General features: G+C 34.0%; 1 protein-coding gene across 1 annotated transcript in view; it reads left to right on the top strand.

Moving 5' to 3' along the window:
• Positions 1-13,870, top strand: part of LOC123698727 (zinc finger protein 184-like) — a 55,583-nt gene that overhangs the window by 747 nt on the left and 40,966 nt on the right. Inside the window, exons 3-4 of the mRNA XM_045645479.1 lie at positions 6,196-6,495; positions 7,743-7,901. Coding sequence (XP_045501435.1) covers positions 6,196-6,495; positions 7,743-7,901 — 459 coding nt within the window. The remainder of the gene's footprint in view (positions 1-6,195; positions 6,496-7,742; positions 7,902-13,870) is intronic.

The following is a 13,870-nucleotide window of genomic DNA, read 5'->3' on the forward strand; positions in this document are numbered from 1 at the left end:
AAATAGGAAAATTCATGAAAATATTAGGTTTAACTGATACACATTGAGTAAATGACAAAAAAATATAATCAGAAATAAAGAACATAACTAACATAAAGAATATTTTCGGAACACATTAACAGTCTTCAGTCCATGAAACCTGAATCCATGATTCTAAGTGGAACATGCATTCTGGTCAAAGAGGACATTTCATGTACTAATCTAGACTTAATAAAGGATCTTGGTTGTAATTTATTCTTTGAGTGTTGTGGTATAGAGTTAAAACATTTAAATACAGTGATAATTTGTGTTTATAGAATTCCAAGTCAAAGTATAGAGATTTTTATTGAAAAACTTCAACTTACACTACAAAAAATTGCAACTAAAAATAAAAAAATAATAATATGCGGTGATTGGAATATTGATATTCTTAAAAAAACTAAGTTTTCAGATGAACTTAATACTTTACTTCAGAACTATAATATTGAATGTTTAATAAAAACACCTATTAGGAAAAATTCATGCATAGATCAAATAGCGACAAATATAAAAAGAGGCGTAACCGCAGAAGTACTTCATCTTGGTTTATCAGACCACGAAACTGCACAGATATTAAAAGTAAATATGATTAAGCCCAAAGTAAATGTGTCCTGGTTTGAAACAAAAAGAGATTACAGTAAGCAGAATATACGTAAATTTTGCGAGTGCATGGCATCATTGAGTTTCTCTGAAATACATGAATTTAATAACTTAAATGAATGCTTTAATAGTTTTTATGAATTATTCCAACTGTTTTACAATCTCTGTTTCCCATTTATTAGGATTAAGAGAAACACAGGAAAACCTAATATTAATTGGATAACCAAAGGATTGAAGAAATGTTGTGTACGAAAGCGACTACTATATTTAAAAAGTATATATTACAAGAAAACATTTACAAATAGTTGGGGTTATTATATAAAATACAAAAATATTCAAAAAAAGTGCATTCTTAAGTCAAAACAAATTCAATGTGAAAAATTTATTAAATTATCAAAAAATAAAAATAAGGCTTTATGGCACATGATATCTAATAATATTAATGACGAAAACAATATTAAAGAAATAGAAAAGATTGTAGTCAATAATAATGTATACAACTCAATGAATGATATATGTGAACAATTTAATAACTTTTTTATTAACATAACAAATCAAAAAAATTTTAATTATGATGCAACTGAAATAAAAACAACATTGACTACGGAAAAATGTAATACAATATTCTTGACACCAACAAGCAGTGACGAAATTTTAAAAGTAATAAAATCCCTAAATAACACGAATTCCGTAGGAACAGACGGTATAAGTACAAAAATACTAAAGGCTTCCAGTGTACATATTTGCAAACCGTTATCCTTTCTTGTCAATTTATCTATGGAGCAAGGAACTTTTCCTCATGTTCTAAAAACATCAGTTATAAAACCGTTATATAAAAAAGATGATCCAAATGATATTAAAAACTACAGACCGATAGCACTAATTCCAGTTTTATCTAAGATATTTGAAAAGGTAATTTTAGAAAGATTTCAAAATTATGTTGATAAAAACAAGATATTATGTCGGGAACAGTTTGGGTTTAGAAAAAATAGTTCTACTTCTTTAGCATGCTTCGATATGGTGAAAGAAATAATTCAAGCCCTTATTGAAAAAAAACCAGCAGCCACCATATTCTTAGATATGAGCAAAGCATTTGATTTTGTGGACCATCAATTACTCTTGTTTAAGTTGGAGAAATATGGTATAAGAGGAATTGCTAAAGAATGGGTTGCAAGTTACTTAAATGATAGATATCAGTATGTGGAGATTCATAAAATGATAAATCAAACACGAAACTCATATAGGTCAGAGAAAAAAGTTAATAAATCAGGTGTACCACAAGGAAGTGTGCTCGGTCCATTTTTATTCCTCTTATATATTAACGATTTACCGAGATCAGTGAAACACAAGACAGTTTTATTCGCAGACGACACTACCCTTATTGTTAAATGCACGGATAAAAATACATATGAGAGAGATATAAATACAGCATTATATAATATAGTAAAATGGTTACAAAATAATAATCTGAAAATAAACTTAGTTAAAACAAAAATAATTCAATATTATACAAAGAATTGCACCAAAATTAATCTAGACATAAAATGTAATGATCAAGTAATCGAACAGGTAAAACACCATAAATTCTTAGGTGTTCTGGTAGACGAAGGTCTAAAATGGGACAGTCATATTGAATATATTTGTGATAGGTTAAATCGTTTCGTTTACGTATTACGTCGCCTTAGAGATACTGTATCTATGAATGCTGCAATAAATGCCTACCATGCATATATATCGTCGATACTCTCTTACGGAATAATTCTTTGGGGACAGTCTTGCGAGGTGCGGAAAGTGTTTGTGGCACAAAAGAAATGTATCCGGGCCCTGTGCGGATTACATCAAAGGGACAGTTGCAAACCAATGTTCGGTAAATTACGTATCCTTACACTAACCTGCATATATATAAGAGAAGTATGTTTATTTGTTAAATACCACCCAGAATATTTTAAAAAGAAAGGAGAAGTAAATTCGCATATGTTAACGAGGTATCAAAATAAACTGCACTTTCCAACATGTAGAATAAATCAAGCAAAAAATAGTGTGATATTTATGACTATTACAATATATAATAAAATACCGGATAACTTTAAGGATCTCCCAGTAAATATATTTAAGAAGAAACTGACGAAATGGTTAATGGAGAAACAATTTTATGATATTCAAGAACTTATTACATTGCGGAATCTGTGAAGGAATTAGTGACGTTTAACAATAGTGACGCGAAGAATTTGTGTAGTGTTGGTGTAGTGTAATTCAATTAACTTATTTCCATTTAAATATTTGCACACCCAAATAGTGGGTAGAATGTATTAGCGCCTTAATATTGTAACAACACCTTTTTTGTAACTACATTCTTGTAATAAATGAAATTTGAATTTGAATTTGAATAAGTTATCGATGACATTGGATTGCTGCTCAGTGTTGTGAGTCTGCTCACCACAGTATTACAATATTATTTCCTACAGTAAGGAAACGCCTTTGATGTCGCGCGATGCCGCCGCCAGTGTAGGTACTCACGCTGCCACGTGTAAATATGCTAGGGTTGTCACCAAATGAGAAATAAAACAATTTTTATCATTACTATTAATATGTAATTATTTATTCACATGTACATTAAAAATAATTGTGATTATTGAATCTAATGTAATTATTTATACAGAAACCTAAAACAGAAACATAGTATAATATGTCGCTGCAGTGACATTGTCATTGCCTTATTATTTATTAACAACCAAAACTTATTCTCAAATTTATTATTTATTTATTTTAAATGTTCATTTCTATTTTTTTTTCAACGTTGTCCTTTCTTTGTACGTTAAATTATTTAAATAAAGAAATTGTTATTATTTTGTAAAGATTTCATGCGCCATCTATTAATACATTTCCGGTAACATATATATGTAATGAAATAACATTTCATCATTATTCAAATTTGGCGCGCTTCGCGTGTTCATGTTATCTGTGGCTCGGATTGACGTAGCAGAAAGAAAAAATGGCGAGAAACGATTAAAAATTTTTTTATTCGCGGATTACATACATAATATTAAAATTATTCCAACAGGTATCTAACCCAATATCCTTGTCAAATGGACTAATAAGAAAGTAAAATAGATCTTATTACAAGTTGGCCTAAAGTACATAATATTTTGTTGTTAAATGATATCGCCGAGGCCTTTGACACAAGCCGCCTTTGTCGCAAGCCGCCTTTGCCGCGATTGATGCTTTTGAGAATGTTAATAAACAGAATGGAAGCAACCTTATAACTCAATTAATAAAGTATATTTTTAAATGTAGTTCCGTTTATAGTAAAAGCCGCTTTGCGTGTTTTATTGTTTCGTCTTTCACATTCGTTACAAAAATTGTGATCGAGTAACGTCGACTGCACTCTTCCTAGTTTATAATCAACTAAAAAAAAAGAGAAACGAGTTTCGACACGAAAAAAATCTCAATCGTCACAGCCCTTCAGCTGTGGCGGCCATTTTGCACGGTTTCGCGCATCTGTGAAGGCCATTCTGCGTGGTCAGCGCGAAACCGTGCGAGTTATAAACAATGACGATATCTCTAAAATTTTGTAGGGAGCTACTTTGTATAACTAATATCGTTCGAATCGTTATGAAACAAGCTAATATATAAAAGATATCTTAGTCATAAATTACTTTGCAATAAATAAGTAATTCTAGCTTGAAATCAGGGTGAGCAATTTTTTTTAGTTCATTGTACAAAACTCGTTAAAAATAAATAAATAAATAATTATTCATACAAAAAGGTTTTATTGTATTTACAATAATACATATACAAACTCATTAAATAATAAAAACCATTCATTCCTATACATTTTTTTTAAAATACAAGGCTTACAAAAACATTAGCCATTCCGAGCGGCCGAGCGCCGGGCAAAAAATAGGGACCGTTAATTATTCTTCAATCCAAGTGGCTTAGGTTATTAACTTATATTAAAGTTCGGTTCTTATACTTGACTACAAAAGAGTTTTGGCTGTAAGAAGTTTTTATGTTACGAGAAATGAAACAACAAAAAAAGCACTTGAAAAAAGTACCTCTTGAACTTTGGATACCTGACAGGATGAATTCTGTTACATTTATTTGATGACAGATGTCATGATAAAGCATAGTGTTCATTTACGAATCGTTAAAACAATAAAAGACATATGAAACCTTTGTAAAACATTCCTAAAATCGATGACTAAACCCAATGACGCTGTCGGCGATGCGCGCGAAATCGAGACGTTGGACGGTAACTTTTTAAAGCGCTAGAGACGCTCGTAGCTACGTTTTTGTTATGTAAACATGTGGATGTATGCCATCCTTGTTCTTCTGTTGATATTTTGTGTTAGTTTGAGTAGGAAAGATATAGTTTACGATATACAATTGTAAAAAATACGACAGAAGGTACGTCACGGTATAATCAAGCTCCAGGAGCGGGGTCCACAGATGCGATTTTTTTGACATCGTTCTTCTAAAGATTTTATAACAGACGAACGTATCCCCTATAATCATATAATATATAAATTATATATTACCATTAAATATAAATTACCATTCCGTATTCACGGTTTCTGTATTCGCGGCATATTTATGGAACATATACCCCGCGAATAAGGAACTTTTACTGTAATAATTGAGGATTTATTATAAGTGGACTTTAATTAATGTCGTTTCTTTGAATTTACAGGTGAGATTACATATTTTAAGTTGTTGTAGTAACAAACTATTTGTAATTTGTATGTTAACTATTGTGAAAACTTTAAAATAAAAACTTTGAATTTACAGAGAAACAAATTGGTTTTCTTGAAAATCCTCAATAATATATTTTAAATATATCATAAAGCTGTATAGTCAAAAACATCTTCAACATCTTTGAATTGGTACTAAACAGAATTTGAAAAACCTACCTCTCGTCGCGAGGAAATCTATGAAACTTTATGTCCTTGGATTTAAATGTAGATTTGCATCCATAAACACAACAGTTTGTGCCCACCATTATAGTATACGTAAGTATAAATTATTAGACAAAAAAACTCTGAAGCGTCTGCCCTTCGCGATAGTTAATGCAAACTCAGCGTGTTTGCATTAAGCGGCCCGCGTCGCCCGACCCCCCGCCAGTTCCCCTCCGTTTCTCTGCACAAGTACATTCGTCGCCATACTGTAGGAAATATGGTAATACTGTGCTGCTCACTTTCATCTCATCCAAAATAAGCAAAACAGAGAATTGCTGCTTACGTAATACTTGAACAGCCCCTTTTGATGCACTTTAATAATAATAATAATTGAGTGGAGCTTCTCGAATTGTTTTATGTGAAATGAATCGCCAAATTTGACACTAACAAAACAATAAATATGCGTAACAAAAACAAGATGGAGTAACTTTCTATAGTAATTATCCGATTTTCAAAAATTCGTAACTCAAAAACTAAAAGTTTCCTCAGAGTGAAATTTCAGATTTAGGTTCAATAGGACAATAGCTAACCACAAAAAAATTTACGACTCTCAACTGCACGCCCTATAATGTACAGTATTACCCCAATTTAAACTGAAATGTATTTTATATTATCCTTCCAGGTTTTAGAACAAGACATTAGGCGGTTGGACAAAGAATCCTACTGCCTAAATTCGAATTTAAGTATTCAGAATGTATTTGAAATTAAAGTTACAAATGAAGAAGATGATGAAGAGACAGTCAAAGAGGAGCCATTAGAATTAATTGATTATGAATTTTCCTATCAAACGAACTCTGATAATGATTGGCTGAGTGATGACGAACCATTATCCATTCATAAGAGTGAGAAAATGAAAGGAAATTTGGAGGAAATTGAGGTGTACATCGAGGAAGAAATAAAAGAGGAAGATATTGTGGATGAGGTAAGTTATTACACAAGAAAGTTTGTATATAACTTAGGTACCAATTTTCTTGTGATGTGCTGAATTTGGTTTGAACAGAATGTGAACTTTGTCTGCACCATAGAAATCTAAATAACAAGACACATAGAAGTGCTATAATGTCATAATTCGTATGAAAACCGCTGTCGCCAAAATCAACCGATAGCTAAACAGAACACACAAGTAAACTATGCCTTTTATTGGACAGCTTGATTTTAGTGAAAACTAACTTAAATATTAAATTAAGCTTTTTAATATGTATCCTAACGCACGAATTTACGGTTTATTTTAGAATAACATCCCTGAGAATATGAGACGTTTGTTTATTTTTGCTCCAATACGAAAAAATTCGGCTTTTCTACAACAGAGGTTGTCAATTTTCAATAGATATAACTTTGAACATAAACTCATAGAAATAAGGTTGAAATTTGTGTTAAACGTGATAATAAGAATGGTCGACTGTGTCATTCATTGTTATTTCGATTACTATGGTGACACTCGTAATACTTGTAAATATGTATTCTATAATTTTAAGGAATAACGGCAGTATTTATAAACAAAAATACTTACCGGAGAAATTTTATTCCTTTATTAGTTTAATTACAATTTATGGAAGAATTTCCGCACTGGGAAATGCTGTAACACACCATGTTTACTCACGCACGTTTCAGGAACAACTGAAGAGCGACGAACGCACTGGTGGTATGGTGATGGTATGGTAACCACCTGAGCGGCGACAATGTCACGCGCGCTTACGACTTCTATTGCCTTGTTATTTAGATTTCTATGGTCTGCACTGTCTCTAAATATAAATAAATTGAATTGGCTGCTAAATGTTATTGGTTCTCTGAAGTACTATCCTTTGCAACAAATTATAGGCGCATTATTATATATTGTAGGCGCAGTAGTTTACTACATACAACATAGTTTTTAAGCTATTGCATAGCTTCTATCGCGGGCCTTGAGCGCGGGGACCGAATCCAGAAATTGCGTAACGAAAAAACCTCACGCTCCCCACTCTGACGGGCACTACACGGACTCTATTTTACGCTAAGTTATTTCCTGTGCGTATTGTTCTTTATATTTTATTTAACATGATGTTTCACACATCTTACGGCGGGCGTGGTCGCGGGGAATCTAAGACGTTACAGTTAAATCACTTAAAGTTCGTTTAAAAGCCTAATTTCTAAAAGCATTTACTCGCGTTAAAGCTAATTTACTGCTTTCAGAAACCGCCCAAAGCCTCAAAAACAAGGAAACCCAAAAAGGCATTGAAACCAAAAGTAGTGTGTCCACGCAAAGACATACTAAAAACGGTCATGAATCAGGCCCAAGAGGCCTTGGACGACATCAAACTGGAAGCATATGTTACGGTGATCAATTTGACGGTAAGTAACATTCGAAATATTGTTTATTACTTATCATTTATTTTAAACTAGGTGTGCATTGCTCCGCTCCTGTTGGTCTTAGCCTGATGATATATAGCCTATAGCCTTCCTCAAACTTTCACAAACAAACAAATTTTTCAGTTTTATAATCTTAGGATAGATTCAGACATTTTAAAAGAATAGAATAATTTTCATCATGAGGCGGAATTTCAATTTTGAACCCACTTTTTGCCCCAGTTTGGAAAGAAGTTCGATAAAGTAAGTAAGTAAGTTAGTAATATCTTTTGGAACATTTTTAAATACATATTGTCGAAATGATTTAGGTCAATTTTGTATTAGTTATTTACACATAGTAGAGTAGAGTAGTACATAGATATCTGTTTTTAAAGCACAAAACAAGGTTTAAAGTCAATGGTTTAAAGGGAGTAAAATACAGCTTAAATATAAAAGTTAGTTACTCAAAAGAGTAGAAGCTTATTGAAAATTTTCTACTCCTGCATTGAATAATAGAGTAAATTTTAATGAATAATAGAGTAAATTTTAAAAATTAATTAGAAAATTTTTGAAATAGAGTAAATTTTAAAAATTAATCAGGAAATTTTTGATATATTATATCCTACTTCCTACTAATATGATAAGTCCGAAATTATTGTGAGTTAATTTTGAGAGAGAGTATTGTGAGGACGGATGTTTGTTACTCTTACACGCGAATACTGCACAATGAAATTTAGGACACATACAGAGGGTAACTTGGATTAACACAAGATAGGTTTTATCCTGGAAATCCCACGAGAACGGTAACTATGCAGGTTTTTCTTTGAAAACGCGGGCGGACGCAATAGCTTTACCGCGGCAGTCCCCGAGTGCCACACGTCTTTTTTTTATTATTTTCTCTCAAAATTTTTAAATAAATTTCAGGAAGAGGAACAATTGGAAGAAATCCAAAAACGGCGAGAGACTCAAAATTATAAAAATTCTGCATTCAAATGTGAGCTCTGTTTTAAGGGTTTTAAAGATACACAGACATGGCAGCATCATATGCAGAAACATGATAAGGTATGTTTATATCTAATATATAAAAATCAATGCCACTTTTCGTTGTAATTCCATAACTCGAGAACGGCTGAACCGATTTCGATAATTCTTTTTTTATTATATTCCTTGAAGTACGAGGATGGTTCTTATGTAGAGAAAACGTTAATATGTACCACGGGCGAAGCCGGGGCGGACCGCTAGTATTTTTTAAATTATAGAACAATTTATAGCATTATAGGGAATAAAAAAATAATAGATGAAGAGCCCACGACGGCCAGACCTTCGTTATTTTATAAGAGTTGAAAGTTTCTCTATTTATATGTCCTACACAGATAAGAACGACCAGTGACTATCAAGTTTGGGTTGTGGTTACTTGGGCAGGTAACAGTTACAAGTTTACTGGTGGTCGACGGAACATGTGCGGCTCCGATCAGCCTGTGTAACCGCGAGACGCCGATATTCCAAGTATAGGCGAAGGAGGAGGCGTGCGGATTACTCAACTACTGAGGAGGCTGAACGATATACCATGTATCAGGATGCCAAAAAGGCTCTCAGAGATGCCATTGCGGTCGCGAAGGAAAGAGCCTGGGCTGAATTGCTGGACACGCTGAACCTAAATCCCTGGGGACGCTCTTACAGGCTGGTAATGAATAAGCTGCGTTCCTGGGCCCCACCGCTAGCATCTACGTTGGAGCCAGCGCTGCTTCAAAAGGTGGTAACAACACTATTTCCTGCTCGTAGTCAAAATGCAACTGATCCTGCAAGCCGTGTCGGAAGCGTTAATCAAGAAGAGCTGACCTGCGATGAACCCATTCCGGACGTGTCCTTAGCTGAATTGAATGTGGCAGTAGACCGTCTGAAAAGGAAGACTACCGCCCCGGGCCCGGATGGAGTGCACGGTAGAGTATGGTCCCTTGCCCTGTCTCATGGATTGGATCAGCGCTTCTGTGATCTTTTAACAGAATGCCTTAAGATCGGTAGGTTTCCAGAGCGTTGGAAGATGGGTCGCCTAGTTCTGTTAAAGAAGAGTGGCAAACCAGCGGATTCACCATCAGCATATAGGCCGATCGTCTTGCTTGACGAAGCTGGCAAGCTCTTCGAGCGCATTATCTCCAGCCGCATCCAGATCCACCTGACACGGATAGGACCAGATCTGCAGGAAGCGCAATTTGGTTTTAGGCAGGGACGCTCTACAGTGGATGCCATAGCTCGACTGCGCGACATCTGTGAAGGATCCGTCTCCCAAGGTGGGGTAGCAGTGGCAATATCCTTGGATATTTCCAATGCTTTTAACACACTGCCTTGGGACAAAATTTTAGACGGCCTTGCCCGACACCAACTACCGCCGTATCTCCGCCGTATTATCTATTCTTATCTCTGTGGGCGTCAAATACGTACGTTTCAAAGGCAAGACGGCTGGAGTAGTCACAGAGTTGCATGCGGTGTTCCACAGGGCTCTGTATTGGGGCCTCTTCTGTGGAACATCGGATACAACCACGTACTTCGAGGAGGGCTGCCGCAAGGAGTTTGCGCCAGATGACACCCTAGTGGTGTGGCGGCAGTCGCCACAGGTCGGCGGGGGTATAAGTCCTGGCTGTTAACCCCCGCCGCTCAGGACGAAAGACGGCCACCGTTGGGTTTTAGTGGTTTTGGCTTCGTGCGAGTCCCACATACTCCCTTGGACAGCAAAACTGCCGAGGGGGATGCGTAAATGCATTTCCCAACGTTAAAAAAAAAGGTAACAGTTACTAAAGGTGTATTTGCATTTAGAAGCTTAGTTTTCAAAATACAGGTCTTTGAAGATGTCAGTAAGCGCGAGGTATGGGGGACTTTGAATGTAATTATCAGTTCAAGAAAAGTAATTTTTAAATAAATTGATGACTGAATAATATACCCCATTAAATAAACTTTTTATCCTCATTTCGAATTTCGAATTTATATTTAAATTCTTTAGAAAAATAAAATAATATTTTTCTTTGTCATTTTTTACAAACTTTGTGTATTTTTTTTTTTTTAAGATCATTAAATAAATGGCTTATATTATGTTTAAACTTCATGCAAAGTTGTAGAGTGCTCATCGCAGGAGTTTAGAAGCTACATGTACTAATGGCGAAGCGTGTCAATATTCCCATACTAGCGCCATACACTGACATCTTCAAAGACCTGTATTTTGAAAACTAAGCTTCTAAATGCAAAAATTTTTCGTATACATACCGAGGCTATATATAGGTGTAACATATTAAAATATAACCGAAATCTGAAACCTGACCCTGAAATCTGTGTCCGCTTCGCGTGAAATGCCCCACATGTTACTTGGGGACGTATAAAAAGATGCTACGTACCTCAAGAGCCTGTTACCATTCAACTTTTATAAAAAAATGTGTGCGTGTACTAGTGTACACACGTAAGAAGTGAAACTTCTGTATGACCTTATTTTTCAAAAAAATAATTTACTATATGCAACTATAGAGAAATACGTGAAATCACGCGTGGTAGGGAGAAGAAAAAGATAGCGCGTAACGGAAAAATGTCACGCGTAACGAAAATATGTTACACTAAATTTTTGTCCAACCCCAATAAAGAAGTTTCACTTCAATAACGAAGGTCTGGCTTTTAGGAAATTAACATTAAATTCGCAAAGCACGATGTAGTTCTGAATTTTTGGTATGTTGTTTGGATCAGTTAGGGTGATGTAAATCCCAATCCCACCAAAAACATAAATGTAAAAATTCGAGCCGAGTTCAATCGTTGACTTAATTTGCCAAAAAAAGAAATGAGATCTAAATGTGTGCCAAGTTCTGCACACAGTCCAGAAATTTATTTACAAAGATGTATTAAGTTCTTAGGTTGAACTCGGCTCGAATTTTTACATTTATGTTTTTGGTGGGATATCATTACTTTTTGTACAGAAAATTACTCTGCAAATTTGATTTACTTTATGAATATAATACTTTTTAAATACGATTTTTTTTTATTTTTTCTTGCGGTTTCTCTGTATGGTTTGTTTAGTATTATTTTCTATATTTTCTTGTAGGTATGTTATGAATGTCAGCGCACATTGCCCCGTCATTATCTGCAATTTTTTAAACCCGGTTTCTGTTTAAAAGATTACATGATTTTCTAAACATCCAGCGTGAATTTGTACACACACTATTACCAAGATGCAAAGATCGTTGTAGAAGAATCGTCGCCTTACTCCATGACGTTACGGTATTGCCATGACGCGATCTTGAAATTTTACTATAAACGCGCCTAAAGATGTTTCACTTATATTAATATTACGCAAATTAAATCATTTCGACCTTCGACGAAGCCTTCTTCCATTACACTGAAATTAAAACTATACTAAACACTCATAAATAAAGAATAAATAAATGTGAATATGTAAAATTATATATTATTTTTAACTGTATGAGCAATATTTTTATTACAATTTTCTTTTATTTTACGTTTAATAACAGTTTTGAATAAAGAAATCATGCAATCGAAGTAATCCGCCCTAGCGATACTAGCGCGAGTGAGTGTGATGTCAGAGGCGCATCGAATCTACAGATGTTTCGTGCTAAAATATGTAAACTTCAATAATCTATATCTCAGTCATTTATTGATGGATTTCAAATTTTTTTCGGCCACTGATTAGTTTTGATCTTTTTTTAAGACTAGTAAGGTGAATATAATATTTTCTATTTTTATAAACTTTTCCATTTTTCCATACAAACAAAATTATTGTCATTGAAAAAAAAAATACAGATAAATTCTGTATTTTCTGATTTTTTCCTTTGTACACTCACTATTACCTAGTTGATTACAAAATTTGAACTTTCTAGGTCATCTGGAAGTGGGTTAAGTTTTGTATACATATATCTATAAGTCAGTCAGTCTTAAAAATTGCGATTTTTGGATATTAATATCTACGCAACTGTTTAATCTGTATTTATGAAATTTAAGGTTCTTGTTTATCTTGAGGTCCTCTTGATATGTACCAAATTTGGTTTATTTAACTTAAATAGTTTTCGAGTTACAAGGGGGTGAAAAGTGGCTCGAAATGGTTCGTGTAAATATACACACGGCTGCTGCTCGCCAGTTCTCTTCGCTTGAACTCGGCTTGACACGCTGCCGCGTGTCTAGATTTGCAACTTCGAAAAAGTTGTGCTCGCTGCGCACCACGTGATAAACTGCAAAAATTTTGGACTTTTTTCACTTTTTGCTTTAAAAGTCATAAACTGCGTTTCCGACAAGTATCATTCACTACATAAATTGAGGTTATTAAATTTGCAACAATTTAAGCCTAATTACAGCTCTCTAAACCTTATAACGACTAAACTGTGGCCATTCGAAGATGGTTCATTATTCCCGAAATATTAAAATTTTTAGTTTTGCTCCCGTTTGAAGCAAAATATTGGCAAAAACCGCTCGTTCTATGAGAAGGTCGTATAATAAAGTTGTAGTGCATTTAATTTTCTTTCATTAGAGCATAGAACAAAGTCTGTGAGACAAATAGTTCACTCACAATATCTGAAAAACAAAAAGAAGGTAGAAATAGATTTTTAAAGAATTGAAACTGAGGGCATATAAAATCATAAAAGGATAATACTTTTTCATTTGCAGGATAGGTAATTAACAAAATTACAAAATTTGGGAAAGTAGGAAAAAAGATTATACGCAAATAATAAACTGCGAAAATTTTGGACTTTTTTCACTTTTTGCTCTAAAAGTCATAAACTATGCGTTTCCGACAAGTATCATTCAGTACATAAATTAAGTTTATTAAATTTGCAACAATTTAAGCCTAATTACAGCTCTCTAAACCTTATAACGACTAAACAGGGCGTCCGCCCCTAAAATATTATTGGAATATTTGTTGTCACTGAAACAGAATGATAACATGAATTATTGATCCCACCAAAAACATTTTCATGTAAAATGTTGCCAAG

This window comes from Colias croceus, chromosome 16 (assembly GCF_905220415.1).
Source record: "Colias croceus chromosome 16, ilColCroc2.1".
NCBI classification, from domain to species: domain Eukaryota; kingdom Metazoa; phylum Arthropoda; class Insecta; order Lepidoptera; family Pieridae; genus Colias; species Colias croceus.